Below are 18,722 nucleotides of genomic sequence, written 5' to 3'. Positions count from 1 at the left end.
GATGGAGGACAATACGGTGAACGGTCACAGGAGTAAATACTGAGAGAAGGGGGCTGCGTGTTCAAAACAGCACGACCAAAAGTGCAAACAACTTGGCTTTGAGCTCGCCGATACGAGGAGGAGCAATGCTGGCAACTGCCCCTGCAGCCCCAAGCAGCGCTTTTTCCCTTCTCAGACTTTCTCTCCCCAAATAAACAGTGGCACATCGCTCCCTCCGCCTCCCTCCCAGCTCTCTCCGCTCGCTCGGTCCTTCCCTCCCCCCCTCTTTTCCCAGCCTTTGAGGGACGGAGGGCGGACAATGCTGGTATTGAGCTGCCGCCAGTGTGAATGCTCAGCCTGTCCTCCCCGCGTGCCAGCAGCCGCAGCTGAGCCCCGAGCCCTGCAGCAGCGCTGCCCGCCGGGAAGGCTCCCGGAGCACACAACGGCCCTGCACCGGAGCGAGAGAAAAAAAAGATGAAATTAATGGAGAGTAATAGGCCGTGTGTCTTACTGCTGTCACCGGCTTGCTGCTTCCCCATCCCGCCCCCCTATGTGTGAGGAAGGGAGGGATGGAGAACGGCTCCTTGGAATGCTCGACCAGCATAACCCTTCTGTAGCCGAAACGGAGGGGAGAGGTTGTTTGAGAACTCCCGGGGACACGTCAGACCCAAACTAGGGAGATGTAAGCAGTGACTCCCTGCCATACAAATGGAGCTCAGGATCAGAGCAGAGGTCCAGCCAGCCCTTCATCCAGTTGCTGAGCCAATCATGAGCTCAAGGCGAGCGTGCAGTGGTTGCCCCTGAGCGTTTCCCCAGTTCCTATGATCTGTGTCTACGGCATGTCCCAAGCCAGTGGCAATATCTTTGTAGTTCATGGCCCTCTATTGATTTTCTTCTTCCAGGAATGCATCCAGTCCTCTCTGAACCCCTAGGAACCAACCCCTGCAGTCTTGGTATGGAGAGGCCATGCTTTCTGTGGGTGCTCAAACAATCTCTGCATGTGTTAAAAGCCCACAAATTAAGGGCTAAGGTCACGACACCACTTCTCCAGTGTCATGCAAGCAGTAGCAAAAGAGATGGCTGCTTTGTATTCAAGCCAAGGGAGTGAGCAGATGCAGATAGTTCCCTACCAGAGACCTGGTATAGATGGCAACAGAGAAGGGGAGCAACAAGTAAGAGCTTGGCAGTTCATCCACACATTGAGTGTTTCTGAGCTGCTGCAGACAGAACTGAAGAAGCCCCTGCTGCTGAGCGACTCAGAGCCACTGCCCTATGCACAAGGGATAAAGATGCCATCACCCTGGTGGCATCCCAGGTGTGGTACGATGGGCATCAGGAAGATGCCTCTGGGCTCTTGTGACAGTTTGAGTACAAGCCCCAGTCCCATATGAAGTTAGATAGAAAAGCACTTCTCTTCGCAAATCAAAACTTTGTATGGATCTATTTTACAAGGGCCTCCCACATATGTTCCATCTACATTTAATAAGAACTATTGTATGTAAATTAAATGCCAGTGGAGTAAGGAAAACATATTTGTCAAAGATTAACTATTATGTAATGCAAGAAGCATCTGCCACCCAACTGCTAGAGCTCACTAAATATTTCCTTATCTCAGAGTATTTACTTAGGAGGCAATAACTATCCAGTTAAATCTAAATTTAATGCTTAGTTAAATATACTTCGCGGAAAGTGACACCAATATGTTTTATATAGACAGTGACAGAGGAGGGTTCAGAGAGGGAGAAGGCAGGAATCCTGTCCCCAGACCTCCATAACACCCTGACTTGAGGTGGGACTGCACTTGGCTATGCCTCCCAATAACATAGTTGCATCACAGCAGAGTCGGAGACCCCCTCCACTGAGATGGAAATATGAGGGAAGCCTTCATCTTCTCAGACATTTATGCAGTCCTCATTAGAACCACTCTAGCATAACTATTTAATAATAATCATCATAATAAACAGAGAGATAAGGATTGAATTCCCCTGAGGATCTTGTAAACGTTGGGAAAACACTGAAATTTGTCTCATTTGCTTTTAGAAACATACAGAAGTAAAAGGAAGAAGTTTCCTGGGTGTAAAAGTCCAAACAAGCAAGAATCACACAGATCCTAGGAGAAAGCCTCATGAGCAAAATAAATAACGTGGGTTTTTTGGTGTGTGCTCCCGGAAGAAATAACTCTCTAGGCTCATCTCCCCCTGCTGGAAGCTGATAATGAAAGCAGCAGGACTGCCTTCTGACTTTCCCACCTTCTAAAATCTTGAGGGAAAATTCAGGTAAACAATCAGACCAAGTGCAGGACAAATGCACATGGCCACTTTTTAATGCCATTTGCCAATGCTCGGTAGGTGCAGAACTGTCAGTTCTGCAGAATTTTTTTAAATATGCTGTAGTGCAGGAATGGAATGGGCAGCATGAGCCCAGTCCTATAGGTACCACATCACCTTCCTCCATCTGCTTCTGATGGAAAGCCAGCAGAAACTAAAATAATGGACTTTGGACACAAACAGGGATGGACTTTTCTGCATTTGAAGTGTCTAAAGGCAAAGAACCGCTCACAGAAGCCTTCAGAGACTTTCATGACACACATGATTGCTGCAAGGGGACAACATAACTGCTCTGCAAGTCATATCCAAGCACCTAGGGACTTTATTTAGGGTATCTACAGTGGTGAGCGAAAACATACGATGTTTTGTGAGCTATGACATGTTTAGTCAAGATACACTGCTGTACTCAGCAGCAGAGCCTACTCAAAGCTTCTCAGCCATGCAGAGAAAATACAGTTGTGTTGCATTGGCAGAGAAGTTACGGAGATGAATGGGGAAGAGGCAAAGGGGCTTCATGTGGAAGAAGATTAAGGAACCGTGTCAGGGCAGTGATGATCTCCGCTTCCTGTGCCTGCAGATCCTCCTTGCACACATTTCAGCCACGATGGCAAAGGCCTGTATCCATTTAATTAAGCAGCTATGTTCAACTCTCCTTTTCTTTCTGGCTTATGGGGAGTCAAAAGAGTAGAAGAGGAGGAGGAGCAGGAGGAGAAGCAAGACTGAAAGAGAAGGGGAAAAGCCTGTGAATGCAGCAGGTGCATCTACAAGCAAACTGAGGACGAAATGAACCTTGAATGTTAAACGCCTTTTTCCTCACACTTAAAGAGAGTTCCTCTAGGCTGCACTAGGACCATTCTTCCAGCTGTACCTGCCAGATACAGTGGCCTCCATCTATACCAGGCCAAAAAGCATGTTGGAAAGAGAGGATGTTTCCATCAGAGGAAACTGATAAGAAGAAAATCTGAGGGCAAGATGCTGTCTACCCATCTTCATCCTATGGGGACTGGAGCATTAATGTCACTTACTCATATCCCCAAGGCACTTAGAGAAGACAGGTTATATGGAAACATTCTGCAATATGAGGAAATTTAAGTGCATGATAGCTCAAATACTAGTAATAACACTTTCAGCATGTGCTTTATTTTAAGAAAAACTGGCTTGTTATGACTGTTTTGCAAATCTATAAATCAGTCTGGCTTTTGAATCTGAAAATCAGCAAGCTTAGGCCTGAGACACACATCAGGACATGTATTGTAACCAGAACAAGCTTCCTCTGAACTAAGGACCTCGTCAGACAGAAGGATTTAGCACATCAAGAGCAGTCACAGATAGGTCATAACTGTGGATGATAACATGCACAACACCTCTAAGTGTGGTCACCGAGCTGTAACATTACCTCCTCCTGTATCAGAGCAGTAGTGATTTTCACCAATTTGTAACCTCTTTACTGTGTCATCAATCTGGCTTCACAATTGATCACTTCCACGTGGAAATTTAGAGGCCAAGATCTAGGTTCTGAGTTGCCCTAAGTTGACATATCACCCCCACAGCTGAAAAGCTATCCTAATTTCCACCAGCTAAATGTGAGGCCTTGAGTTCAGAAGTTCCTTTGCTTCTGCACTGCCTGGGTTGAAAACTGTTATCATCATTGAAAGAGAAAATCTTGTTCAACTGGCTAAATGGATTTGTACTCATGCTCAGATTCACCCTTAAAGACCAAATCCAAAGCTTAGACAGGAGAACAGCAGCCTTTTCTCAGCAGGATATGATTGAGTGGCATTAAAGAATTAGCATCACAACTGGTTTGTGGCCTTAATTACTGGTTGCTACCACACTAAGTGCTTTTAGAACTACAAAGTCATTGGTAACAGGTCCTTCCTACTTCTGAGGAATGAGAAACTAGGAGAGTTTCCATTCTTGTTAGAAGTTGTTCAGTTAAACCCTACCTGCACACAGAGTCTGCAGACCTACTGGACAGCAGCCTGCACTGCCCTCCCAAGGCTCTCTCCTGTTCATGGCTTAGGAAACAGGGAGAGAGCTGAGTCCAGCTCTGGCATTTCTCAAAGGGACCCTACACGTGTTCTCTTTGCTTTGGGAGGGAAATTGTTTCTTTATAACTGTCAAATAACACTTGATGAGTCAAGTGGAGCCTGAAATGCTTCACTTCCTCTAAAAATGCCTAGAAAGGCAGCAGCTCTATCTGTGTAGGCTCAGTGTCTTCCCGTAACGTCCCTCCCAGTGCTATTGAAGATCTATAGCCCCAACAGAATTAACTAGGATTGTCTTCACAAAAGGATGCTAAATTAGTTGAAAGTCCCACCCAACATATAAGCAGAGATGGGAGTTTCTAGGACTTGGGAGGCCTCCAGCCCCTATTTGCTCTGTGACTTTGAGTAAATCACTTAATGAGGAACTCACAAAAGCTAAAAGGCTAATCTCCCTTGTCTCCCTCTGCCCTTGGAGAGATAATCTTCTCTTGAGGACACTTCAGAACAGATGCCTAATTTAACCATTTAAAAAAGTCATATCTGGTGGGGCATGTCATAATTTCCAGCTTCGTAATGGAGATCCCTGTAAACCTCTAGTTTCTGATAGTATTCAAAGGATGAAGCACCAAGACTGTAAGAAGATCTGACAATGCAATAAAAAAGTCTCCACAAGCCACAATCTACAGAATACGTGGGGCAAGTTTGTGATGTGTTTCTTAACACACTCATTAACAAACCCCCAAATGACTGTGTGGCCACTGCCAAGGGTGTTGTGATCACAGCAGACAGGAATCCTGTGCGACTAAGAAGTGGTAAAACCCATTCTGCTGAGCTTTGCTCTAAATTCAATGACCTGCTCCAGCATGGAGCTCTCCACACAATACTAATAGATGAGAATAATCATTCTGACAGTGATGATTCGGAACAGAGCTCCCAAGTCTTTCTGAAATGATACATGCTATACATTCATCATCACCAGAGAATTAATTTTATTGTGATGAATAGAGTGCAGCAGGCTGTTGTGCCATGCTTTTTCTTGTCCATTACAGAAGCTCCCACATAGTTTTTATGAAACTTAAAGTGAGGCCTTCAGCGAGACAAGAAAGATTCTCAAGATTTGTGATGCCATTAGGACAGCAGGTACTGTCAGAAAACCTCACAGACAACAAGCAAGGAGATAAATTTGAATGCAGAAATTTGGAGAAGGGTCCCTCTGAAATTACAATCTGCCTGAAATTCATGCTTCTGAAAACACTTGACATCATTTCACTGCATTCTAATCTGAAAAGAAGGAAAACATATTCCTAAACTTGTCCAGATTTTCAAGATGATGAGCCAGGAGAACTGTCCCACAGATTCAATTCCATTCTTACAAGTTGCAAATCAGGGATACCTTTGCATCACTTCTTTTCTGCTCTTTTCTCCTGTCTCCTCATCCTGATATTTTTAAGTGTCTCACCTTTTTCTAAGTTGCATCCACGTCCTGTATCTGTCAGGGACAGCCCTATTTATAGGTTTTAAAGCCCTGTCCTGCTGCCTGCCTCAAGCCATGGAAACTCGCCCACTTCTTTTGGCAAGAAGCCACGACCGTTGGTTGTGCCAAGGTGCCAGAGGACCTTGTTAAAGAGACGCTCCCAGCTTTGGTTTACGCACCTCCTGTTGCAGAGATCTAAGATCAGTGCTTTTATTAACTAATTATCCCCCCCAAGTCAAGAATTTCTCATTATTTTAAGCACCAACTTATTTTCTTTACAATCCAGCCACTGAGTCCAATCATGCGTTTATCTGCTTAGACTAAACGGTCATCTGTAGTCAGAAACCCTCTCCCCTAAGAATAGCGTTGTACCTGTTTGAGTCTCACTTTGTACCAATTTTGATCCTAGTTAAATACACTGCCATGCATCCCCAGGGTGAAAATGCCAGGGAGGGAAATAGGGTGCTCTCAGCAGCCTCCGCAAGAGCTGGCAGACGCCAGATTTCCAGTGCCACGCTGGCGATGAGGGTCAGACTGCATGCAGATTGGGCCAGGAGTGAGAACTTAGAGTCCAAGCCCAAGTCCAAGCAGTGGAAGTGGTAAGGAGGACCCTCTCACTAAGAGCTGCAGGAATGAGGTGGCTCCTCAGGGGATGAGGGATTTTGCTGGTGGCATTTCCAACAGCTGGTCCTGTCAGACAGCTCCTCTCTGCTTCCGGCATAGTCCTGAGATGGGATGTAGCAGCAGCACAGCTGCATTGCCCACAGGCGTCACTGCTTGAGGCAGCGGCAGTCTGTCTCAACCACCCTGATTTAATTTCATTCAAACTCATCAATTTGAATAAACAAAAGTAACCCCAAGGTGGGCATACTTGAAAACCGCTCAGGTGAAGCAGTACCTACCAGACAAGCCAATACCCACAGAGGGAACAGAAATTCTTCTCTGAAGCCCTTCTTACACTGCTGCTAAAGCTGGGCTGGAGGAGTGACCCACACATCCTGAAACAGCTCCTTAAAGCAGAGACCTGGGAGCATTTCTGAAAGCTTCCAGTATGAGAACAGGTGAGTGCTCTCCTTATGGGGCAGCTGTAAGAACTCAACCTGTCCCCATACTGCCAGCAAACACCCCTTCTAACAATCTATTCCTCTGAAGAAACCTGTTAGATCTAACAGCTTGCTGGGTGAACAAAAAGAAAAAAGCCCAAAGAGGAATGGAAGCGTTGCTTCCCATGCAACCCCTTGAGGATTTGTGCGTAAGCCCTAGCCTTCAGCAACACTTCATTACCTTCCTAATTTATATAACACACAGGTAATTTTTAAATAAGGCAATGAGCCCGCCAGCTTCTTCCTGCGGGCAGACATCAGGGGAGGACAAAGAGTAGGTCGGACAGAGCACCCTGGCTGCTGCCTGGACAGAGGCTGTTGATGTGCAAACAGCCCTACAGTTGGATCTGACCGGAGCAGGGTAATGAAATAAGAAGCCTCCCAAAACCTCTCTGATGATGAGAAGGAGCTCTAAGCAGGCCATTTCCATTGTTCATTACTTAACAACTGACACACAAATGGACTAGCAAACAAACCCCAGATACCAGACTGATAGCATTTGTAGGTGAGGTTGCCTCAGGTGCCCTTGGGGGATACCTATCACTGATTACTTGTAAGTCAAAGACGTTGCCCATAAGACCTTTTCACCTTATTCTTTCTGTCTGCAAGGAATTGCCAGACAGAAGTGAGAATCCAAGGAGGCCCTGAATCTGTGAAATGGATAGTTTTCACCTCGACTGTTGGTAGGACAAACACTTTCACATAAAGTCATGTGGAAGAATGCAAAAATCCTTTAGCAGAGGTACTTTTTGTGTGGTGAATGCTTACTACAAAGCACCTGGCAGGAAAGCCTGTCACGGGCTTGGCACGGTAAGAAAATGCTGCCAAAAGCAGGGAGTTATCCTCACAAGTCCTAGTCCTCAAAACATACTGATCTGATGAGGATTGGAAGCAGAAGCCTAAATTTTCCTCGTTTTCTGATTTCTAAGACTTTCTGAGATGTCAAAAGCAATCTTGACAGGCGAAGACCCTTTGGAGGAGTCCTGGCCCTGATAGAGTCACATGGAGCTTTGCCACTAATTTCATCGGGGCTGTAAATTCACCTCCTAGTCCACTTCTCACCCTGTTCCCTGTAAATTCGTCTTGGCTAGAGAATGATCACAACACAGAAATAGCAAAGCAAGTATGGAAATTAAGGCATACCTTCAAATTCAAATTCATTTGACTGAATTACAACAATTTTCCAGTAAATTCATCGCTCATCAAAATGGGGAACGAACAGTGAATCTGACTAGCCGCTGACAGACCTGGCATAAGCAGAAGCAGCGCATATTTCTACTCCTTCCATCTCTGGCAGGACACCCCTATTCTGTCCATCAGCATCCCCTGTTATCCCTGCCCACTCTCCTCATCTGCTAATGTAGCTAAGTCCTGAAAAGATGAAGCTGCTATTGTCATGAATTTTTAATAATGCAAGGAAAAGGCTTCTCCTTCAGGAAGAGGAATATTTGGTGGCATTTACTCCCTATGATCAAAGCCATTTCATGTCTCTTGTGTGATATTATTAGAACACAATACAAATTGAAAGCAGTATTCAGAATAAGGTCCCTTATTCAAGAAATGCTTTCTCCAAAGAAGAATGCCAGGACCAACGCCAGCAGGAAGACGATGGCCTCACAGTACCTCTCTGCCCATGTGTGTCTGCAGGGAATCGCACGACGTGAGAGCCTAGTGGGGACCTTAGGGCCAGTCCCCTTGCATCACAAGCACAGTGCTATAAAAACATATCCATTCCCCTCCAAATGCTTCCCAACACCCAAAGCAATTGTATGGTCATCAGTAAGAAACTTGAATCTAATGATGTACTATACCACAGAAAGACCTATATTTTAGGTCTCTGCTGGTATTTAACAAATAAAATTCTCAGAGGATGACAGGAAAGGGACTATGTTCCAAAAGCAAAAGGCAGCTGCTAGTAGGACGAGGGTGAAGCTAGTTCCATGCTCCTAAACTTTGCATTATTTCTGTACTGAGTGCGTGCTTGGGAAATACCAAGGAACCACCTGAGAAATCTTCTGCCATAAACAGTGCTTACATGCTCTGTCTGTCCTGTCACCATCTGGGCCAATCCTCCAGTGCCAAGAAGCAAATGAGGACCTTACAAGAAGATCTGTTAAGCATTCACCAAGGAGAAAGGAAATTCTGAGCTAATAGGAAAGAGGAGGTTGAGACAAATTTGGCTGTCTGGATGAAATCCAAGTATTTTCTATTTCTCCTCTCTACTAAAGGACACAATAGAGTATAGGTTTTTGAAAAGTTTCTCCCACTGACCTCAAACAAACTCTCCTCATGTCCCTGACATACACATGAAATTATTTCACGGTGAAATATCTTTGGTAGCCAAATATGCTATAATTATGAATTGTTGTGTCTTATTGCTGTAACTCAATCAATAAGGAAACACCAAGAGGCCAAACTAATAAAGCTCCTAGCCACAAGAAATGCAGATTATCGCCATCATTACTCAAGAATTTCCAAAACAAATCTGTCCCTTACTGATGTTTGATGAGTGCTTCATGAAAAGCTGATGCCTTGTTCGCATTATAACTATGATGGGACTAAGGATGCATTGTTGATACAAACTGAAACGTTCAGCCTCATTTCCATGGTTGAGGGAATGAGATACCTGTGAGTAAGGGGTATCTGCAAACGCAATTGCCAGTTGAGTCACACTGTTTATCCTACCAGACACATGCCTCCACACTGTAAGCCATCATGTAAAACACATTTGCACGGTTATCACAAAAGTTAAGGGAACCACAGCTGGCACTGAAATGAAATTTAAGCATTTTGGTAAACATAATGTCTATAAATTAATGTTGATACCATGTGACGGTATGCTTCCCCCATCCCTCTGCAACCTGATCTAAATTTCCTGTAATCCTTTTAAAGTGATAATCACCAAAGGTAGTTGTGGTTCCTGTATCCAACTTGAGCAGTTAATAAACATCAGTGACAGTCATGCTGGATGTGACAGGTCACGATGGTTGCATTCCACTCAATGGGGATTTGGGGAAGACAAGTAACAACACAATAATTAAGGGCAAACTTGAGCAATGCAGTCACCTGACCATGGTGCAGGTCAATGTGTCACTCAAGCCAAATTTGGAAGAAACTAAGATTTGCATTCAGTATGCAAATATGACTGAGTCAATCATCTTACCTCTTAAACAGTGAGCAGTCCAGGAGCACATTGAGCTCTCCTATACAACAGTGGGATATACAACACAATCTCCCCTTGAGTAAGAATGCCTCTTGAGGTTATGTCTACTGAAGAGATTCCCTATGCCTTGACATCAAGAGAATCCTTGCTGTGACAGGTCCTCAGTAAATGACTAATAGCTTGCATAACTTTTTAAGTTCTGCTAAGATGGTATCTTAGATTAACTGTGAACATATAATCCTTTACACATAAAATACTGACAAAATCTGGGACTTAGGAGTGTTATCAACCATCCATATACTCCTTCATGATTTGGTTTAAGGAGGTCAGAAGCAAAGTGGCCCACTCTGAACCTCGTGACTCAACAGAAGGGTCTTCCTGGATAAGTATGTTTAACCCTGTCCTTGCTATCTTACGTCTTACTGAATTGCTGTCTTATTTACAATTAAGCTTTGTTAAATCACTATTTTGTATTCATATATATATTGCTGCAAATGAAAATCATAATTTTACCAGCAAAAGAGCAATCATCCAGATGTTCACAGAGGTAACAGAAAAGCCTCAAAATAGCCCCTGCTACCTTTATGTCCTTCCAAGATGGACTCTGATAAAGCATCTACACCGCACAGCCCCCTCTATGCCACTGTACAAATGAAGCACTGTTGACCAAAGCATAGAAAGACCATGAGCACTCAAAAGTATCTAAAGGAAACTGGAAGAAATCAAAACTTGATATATAACGTGGTTATACTCCTTCAACGTTTGGCAATAAGAAAGCTCCAAAAAGCTAAAGTTCTATTTTACATATAGGGTGATAGGTAATGTGTCAGGGCTTAAATCTTTGGACTGAAAAGGTTGCTTGCTCTTGATGGCACAGAGAGTTGCTCACAAGATTTAAGTTTCACTAGAGAGAAAACGCTCCCCACTCTAACTTACCCAGCACAACAGAATTGTGGGTGATGCCCAGGCACTGTAAGTACATAAGGAAAGAAACTTGGAGGAGGGAGGGGCAGGGTACACTTTGTTGTGGAAAGGGGACTATGACATCATCATGCTCTGTGAGGTAAGACCAGCATATATGACACTCCAACCTACTGAGATAACTGAAGAAGAAGAAAAAAAAAACAACCATCAAGTTTTAAGCTCTATGGTCTTTGTAATGGAAATGCTAAGTCAGGGCTTGAACTAGTGACTAAGCACTGGTAAGAAGGTAGGGCCAACTCAGGGGAGCTCAGGTGCATGCAGTGCACCTGAGTGACTGAAGAGGCGGAGCCAGGATCCACCCCTTTCCAGACCTCAGCTAAGGGTTGGCAGTGGAGGTAAGGCTATTTCCCTGGAGATCTCTGCATATGTAAGGCCCTCTGAAGATAAGCAGCTTCTTTCTCTTGTTTCTATGCTAACTGCTGTTGCATTTGAGTGAATCCTCACTTGCTGCAGCCTGGGATCTTGCTGCTCTGCTGTCACTATTGTGCTTTCCATCATGTTACACTAACCAGGCAGGAGTGACAGCAGCATATATACTTAGGGTGGATTATCTTAAAAAGCTAATGCATTGGCTGGTCATCAGGACCTCTAATACTCGAAAGGAGGAGCTCCTAGGGGAAACCCTGGGATTCCTGGGATTCCCCTGGCTGAATGCTGTTCAAATCATTTAAGAATGGGAACCCATAATGGATAATGGTACCATTATGAAATCCCCTTCCAAGATGGCAGAACTTTTGAGTAAATTAGAACAAATTTTCCTAACAAAGAAGAAAGAGTAGAAGCAAAATCCACTGTAGCATGGTTGCTACTATTAACTATTAATACATATTGTTCCTTCAAAGGAAGAACTAAAGGAGGAAAATAAGCTTTCAAAAGTTCATATCAAACAATTGGAAAATAAAATTACACTTCTGATAAGGCAAACTTCAAAATCCACTTCCCCTCTAAAACTAAGACTATATCATTAGAAGGGGAAAAGGACTCAGATCAACAGGATCTTTGGATCATGGTTGAATCTAAAAATAAAAAGAAACTCAACAAGACTAATGTCCAATTAGAGGATCTGGGAACCTCAGATCCTCCAGAAATAAGACCAATAATTACTCAAAAAACGAAAAAAGTCCAAGATAGTTTGGTAGAGTTGCCACGGGAGGAGTGGCCCCCTGCCCACACTACAGTACATGTGACAGTGCACCTGTACACGGCTGTTGAACTCATAGATTTATTACAACGAACAGAAACCAAGAGCCAGCTTGGCTCTTAAGATTATGGATAATGGCTGCATGTAGAATCATGTGGCCAAATAAATGCAATATCCCAATAAATACTGGTCTATGGACTTCGATGGAAGGAACTTCAAAATTATATCAGAGAACTGGGAATGAAGGAGGCAATTTATGATGGTGCTTTTGAGAATCTGGGCCCAGTTAAGTTCTCATCAGGGATGAGGGACCTCATCTTACAAGGTGCCTACCCACCAGTATGGCATACTAGTGTCCATATTTGAACCCTTTAGTGGCCTTGGAGACCATCATTCAACAAACCTCCCAGTTAGTGACTGATCTAGGAGAAACAAAGTGCCTACAGACCAGGCACAATATCAGAACATTAGAAGGGGCAGAGGTCCTCTATATAACTAAAACTAGGAGACCCGCCCTATGGACATCTTGACTGGGACCCATACAGGTATCCCAAAACCAGATGTTTAATGATTTAATCCATTCTGGGGTTCAATTTGCAAAAATTGATCGCCAGCCCAGTCCTGTTTTCCTCCAGCTATGGAAGCTGCTGGAGGAAAATAAAAAAAAAATAAAAAATTAAAAAAAATTAAAACAAAACAAAACCAAACCAGGGACAGGAATTACTGAACAAGTGCCAACAAGAACATGGAACCTGGACGATTTCTAGTTCCTAACAAAGGAAAAAGCCTTCCCAAGAGACCTGGGCCACTATGCCTGAGCCACCTAAGGAAAAAGAATTGGCAATTGAGCAGTTACTTATGTGATGGGGGATTTTGACCCCCAGATAGACTGGAGGCTCTATGTTGAATGAACTATTTTTCAGTCCTGGAAGAACATACAAGTGATGGCATTAATAGACAGGTGCAGAAACATCAATTATCTATGGTGAGCCAACTAAATTCCATGGAGATTAGGGTGATGATTGGGGGTTTGGGGGACAGACCATGCCTGTAACCCAGACAAGGTCGAAGGTGGCGTTTGGGTGGCTCCCACCCCAGGAGTATAAGGTGTCTATTGCTCCAGTCCCACAGTATATACTGGGCATAGATATACTATGGGGTCTGACTCTCCAGACAACTGTGGGAAAGTTAAGAGTGAGAGCTGTATTATTATCTGGGCAGTGCAAGCGATATTAGGAGACCATATGAAACATGAACCTACATGCCTGCCAGAGCTGCGTCAGATTACTAACACTGAACAGTACAGAAGCCCAGAGGTTCAAGAGGAAATCTCAAGAATGGTGCAGAAACTTGAAAAATTAGGAATCGTAAGACCTGTACACAGCCTGTATAATTCCCCCATATGGCCAGTACAAAAGTCAGATGCAATATGGAGAATGACAGTGGATTACAGAGAAGTGAATAGGGCCATGCAGCCTGATCATGCAGCTGTACCCAGTATTGCCTCCTTTACAGACAGATTGAGTACGGAAGATAGAAACCTACCACTGAGTCCTAGACTTGGCAAATGCATTCTTCTGTATTCCCATCCATGAAGAATAGTAAGATCAGTTTGCATGTAAGTGGGGAAGCAGGCAGTGGATCTTTCAGGACCTGTTACAAGGGTACTGTCATAACCTAGTGGTGCATGATCTAGCAGATTGGAATAAACCCAATAACATCAAACTCTACCACTACACTGATGATCTCATGCTGATGTCTGACTCGCTGGAAGCATTAGGATTAATCCTCTACCTATCTGCAAGAACAATGGTGGGATATAAACCCACGGAAGGTGCAAGGACCAGGCCTATCTGTGAAATTCCTGGCTGTAGTTTTGTTGGGAAAGACCAAAGTACTACCCAGTATAATAAACAGACAAGGTTCAGGCATTCCCAGTCCCTACTGTGCCAAGGCAGCTGCAAGAATTTTTGGGTATATTGGAATACTGGTGTTCCTTTACACCCCACTTAGCGTATGTGCTGAGGCCTTTATACCCACTCACAAAGAAAGGCCAAATATGGGACAGGAGCAGAATGGAACAGGAGGCCTTCCAGTCTAACTAGCTGTTAAACTAGTTTGAACAGGCACAGGCACTAGGTGTATGTTAGCACTAGGGTATGCAATTCTACCCTTCCAGCTGAACTTTATGTCCATGTAACTCAGGTCAGGTTCAGCTTGGGCTTATGGCAGCTCAACCATTCAAACCCCAGTTGGGTTCTTGTCTCGGGTCTGGTGTGGAGCAGAAGAATAGTATGACTGAAAACAGTTATTGGCCACCTACTCCACATTACAGGCAGTAGAGCCACTAACCCAAACAGTGTTAATTAAGATGACCTTGACAATTCAGTGGTAGGTGAAAGACCTGATCCACCTTCCTGAAGCAGGGGTGGCCAAAGCACAGTACAATGGGCCACCTATCTCATCCAAAGGAGTAGTCTGTCACTGTTGAAAGAAGAGCTCCAGAAGATCCTAGGCCTGGTGACATATCACAGTGATATGCAAGAAGAGATAATGGTCGCTCTACTGGAGAAGAGTCCTGTTCAGGAAGGTTCCCTTATTTCTGTGCCCATGGCTGTTGTGTTTCGTTGAATCCTCACTCCCTGCAGCCTGAGATCTTGCTGCTCTGCTGTCATTGTGCTTTCCATCGTATTACAGTCTCTCTCTCTCTTTTTTTTTTTTTTTAATAGAGAATAGTGTTTACAATAAGGAAAGCAAATAAATCAGAAGATAGAAGGAACAGAGAAAAGGTGATTCACCCAGACAGCAAGTTTTTCCTTATAACATCCAGAATAATTCTGAAGCTCTTGAAAGATCTCCTTAACCCCAAGAGTCAATCTTAAAATTCATTGTTTGAGCACATTGGCCAGGAAAGAGTCAATGTTTTGACAAGTGGGGAACAAGGCATTTTGCTTTTAGTTTACTACATGTAACAGAAGGACCGAGGATGTCACCACTACTGGGCAGATGACCCTTAGCTCCTGTCAATTGACTCAAGAGCTTTCACAAAGTGAAACTGAGGTTGCATGTTTCTGGCTCCTGTAATATCTTTCCATAAAGCTGCCATGTGTTTGGATAGCTGTATGGGAGATGGATGGGATTGAGTATACAGAGAGACATATTTTGTAATTGGAATATGATTATGGAGCTAAATGAAGCTCTAATGGCAAGCCCCAAAACAATGTGCAAGCTGCTCAACTTTGTCTGATTCCCTGAATCCAGCAGTTAAGGATAACTTTCCCCAGCAGGTTATAGCTCTCATCTCCCCTGACGATTTTGCCAGCACAAAAGAGAATGTCAAATTCTAGCATCCCACAGAAAGATGCAAAGCTGTTTTGACGACTCATATGGCAACCACAGCAATTAAGTCACATTAATACTAAGTCAGAATAGAAGACTTTGGAAAGTTAAGGTAAAGGGTAATAAAGTTTAAGACCAGAAAGTGTTTCAAAAAGCAAAACAAAACATGAAGCATTATTCAGAGAGCCTACAAAAGTAGATTCTCTCCCTTTGTCTTAGACCAGCTAGAGAAATGATTAATGCTTTCTGATTTTTTGACAAGATTTGGAATATAAGCAATGAGAAATAAAAAAGAAAAACAATATAAAATATTGTTTTTATTCCCTTACTAGCCTTCCTCAAAAGGAAACAGAGAAATCTCAGAGTTAAGATTTAGCTTCTTCAAAAGAAAGGAAAAAGGACTGCATTTAGGATTTTAGCTTGGTACAGATGATCTTTTGAGAAAACTACTCATGCGCTGTCCATAGCGGGATTTAGGAAATGCAAAGAATACACATTTAACTAGCTAATATGTTTTACCAGCCTATCACAAATACAGCAGTATGTTTCTACTCTGTACAGAAAACGAGTTAAATCTTAAGCTACTTCCTACCATTGTGCTTACCAGATGTTGGAGTCAGCTTGGCTTGTTTTCATTAGGCTGTTAATACATGCCCCAAAGACAGCTTCACCTCAAAGCTCCCTTGAGAAAGATAGAAAGGTTGAGCTCTGCTGGCCAACCCAGCTGAAGTTAACATAATGCTGACACTGCTGCAACGTACTTCCTATCTCTTCACTCCTCAATAAACACTCCTGGCAACAAGCTTACAGGGCCACAGAACCTTTGCTTTGGAACAAAACCTACAGTGTGGGCCTGATCCTGGACATAGGGAAGTGGAGGTCTGCTGGAAGGTTGGCAGAAATTCAGCTGCTGCAAGGCAATTTGGACAAACTGAAGTTTATCCTGACACTGCCTGGCTTTGGCTAATGTCTGCTGACCACAGAGGAGGAAAGAAAGCACTACTTGCCCCAGTACCTGTGTGAATTCAGCTGGACTTTTCTAAATGAAAACATCTGGTAGGATTTCCCCAAATACGCAAGTTGCTTTTAGATAACTCCGCATGACATTTCAACGTTAATTTAATTAAAAAAAAAACCTCATTTCCTGCCTCTATTATATGTTAAAATTTGAAATTATCCACTGCCCCTTCAGAGTACGCACTTGGCCCCCATGTACAATCTTCACTCCCTTGTGCTGCTTCTCTGTGCAACTCTCTGAAGAAATGCTGTTCCTCCCTCTGCCATTTTCCTTGCTCAGGCAGAACAGTCAGATGAGTGTTACTGGGCCAGCGTCACAGAGTCTAAAAGAGGTTCTCAAGGTCCTGGTGACACATTTTCCTTGTGTATCTGTCTCCTCTGCTTTACAGCTGAGTCACATGAAGAGGCACCAAGCTTTCTCCAGGACAGGAAGAATAGCTGTGCATTATCTCTTTAAAATCCTCCTAATCCTTAGGCAACAACTGAGTAGGAGCCGCAGCAATGGGGCAAATCCTTCTGCTTCATATTGATCGAAATCAGTGCCACATTACTGCTTATCGTGTCACAGGGTTTTATATAGCAGACCTTCCCTAAAAAGGCAGAACACACGTGTGGAAGGACTTGGATTTTTAAGCTTCTTAGATTTACATATAGCACACCATGCTGGCCTTGAGGAACTAGACACCGGAAATACATAGAAAAGAAAGCAAATAGAGCAAATGGGGAAGAATAAAACCACCTCTGTGATTTAACAGCCTGACACATCATTTACCAGAACAGAAGAGAAAGTCTCTTCTCCAAAGAAATATCATTGTTATCCTTTAATGGAGACCAATTGCCAACTGACAGTACTGAAGAGTTGCTACATGCCCTAGACACCAGTTTGTTGACAAAGGGATGCACAGAACCATGACAGTGAGGGAGTGACCTGTCAGTGCCACTTGTGCCTTCTGCGAATGTTTCTTCTTCTGAAAACATAATGCAATTTCGAAAGATCATGAAAAACTTCATCTTATTTCTATAAATCTCACAGACAGAAGAGCCTGGACTAGAAGGCAGCTTTTCCAGAGCTTAGCTACCCGCTCGTGGCCACGATGTCCTTTCTATGTGACACCTTGGGTTTCCATTGGAGATGACACCATAACATGAATACTTGTAGCCTATTTCCTGATATGTCTGGGTGCATCCTCGGGTCACTTCTGGTCCATACATTTCCTTTCCTTCCATTAACTCACAGCACTGATACTTCTGCTGTGAGAACACAACACCCTAAAGAGCCTTGTGCCTATCAGTTCCCCAGTCCTAATCTCTCCCTTAGGACACGCAGTAGGCTTCTTTATACCAGGCAGGCTGTCTTTGCTGGAGTACCATAGGTAAATCCCCCAGATTTCTGTCGGATCATTTTGCAGGGACAAACACATACAGCTAGCATAGCCTTAGGATTCCACTGACACAGATGAGGCAGCACAGCCGGGCGGAACGACTGAAAAGCAAAGCAAGAGCAGAGGCCTTCCAACTCCAGCTCCCCTGAGAGCTGGCAATACTGCCGGGTAAACAAAGTTTATCTAGAAACTGGCTGAGCTGTGCGGCTCTGCTGAGCTTCTCTGAGCTGACTGAAGATGCAGTGCTTCGTTTAGGTCTTCCCAGAGACAGAACAAAATGTAACGTAAGTAAATAACTGCAGCAACAAATAGAAAAGAGGTAAAAATCACTCCTCTCCCAAATGTTGGATGCTGTGGTTTCCGTTTTAAAATGTTGTGCACAGCAAATATCAGAGCATCTCACTCTGGCTGGCAACCACTTCTTCCTCCTCCTCCTCCTCCTCCCCCCCCCAGGGATTGCTCCCTATTAGCTAGCAAATGGAGCTTTCCATCTCCTCCCTTAATTACTGCCCTGATACCAACATCCCACACACAGGTGGATTTGAACTTCCATCAGAGAGCTGTAGCATCTGCTGAGCACAGAGAGATTTCTTTTTTAAAACAATTAAAAATAAGTATCTGATTGTTTCTATGAGAACTGTGGACAGGACATCTTGAAAAACCCAGTGCTGTCTAAAAACTGGCAGCTGCTCCTCAGCCTGACAGAATAATTAAAACCGGTGTGACAATAATTAGCACTTCTATAGCTCTTTTCATCCGTGTATATCAAAGCACATCACAGAAACAAGTGCAGCTACCTCTTTTTAAAGCTGTGCTCAGAAGAAA

The 18,722-nt window shown here is 43.7% G+C and overlaps 1 protein-coding gene across 3 annotated transcripts in view; it reads right to left on the bottom strand.

Annotated features, from left to right (window-relative positions):
• Nucleotides 1–18,722, bottom strand: part of LSAMP (limbic system associated membrane protein) — a 974,787-nt gene that overhangs the window by 292,225 nt on the left and 663,840 nt on the right. Inside the window, exon 1 of one of the 3 annotated variants that reach the window (XM_019618776.2) lies at nt 10,971–11,060. The exons of 1 other annotated variant lie outside the window; for it this stretch is intronic. In XM_019618776.2, coding sequence (XP_019474321.1) covers nt 10,971–11,016 — 46 coding nt within the window. In that variant the 5' untranslated portion in view covers nt 11,017–11,060. Of the gene's footprint in view, nt 1–10,970; nt 11,061–18,722 lie in introns of those variants that run through there. One more of the 3 variants, XM_019618784.2, reaches the window with a different exon arrangement.

The sequence above is a fragment of the Meleagris gallopavo genome, chromosome 1, assembly GCF_000146605.3.
Source record: "Meleagris gallopavo isolate NT-WF06-2002-E0010 breed Aviagen turkey brand Nicholas breeding stock chromosome 1, Turkey_5.1, whole genome shotgun sequence".
Lineage (NCBI taxonomy): Eukaryota > Metazoa > Chordata > Aves > Galliformes > Phasianidae > Meleagris > Meleagris gallopavo.
Note: the sequence above shows the minus strand (reverse complement) of the source record. Positions and strands in the feature narration are given on the sequence as shown.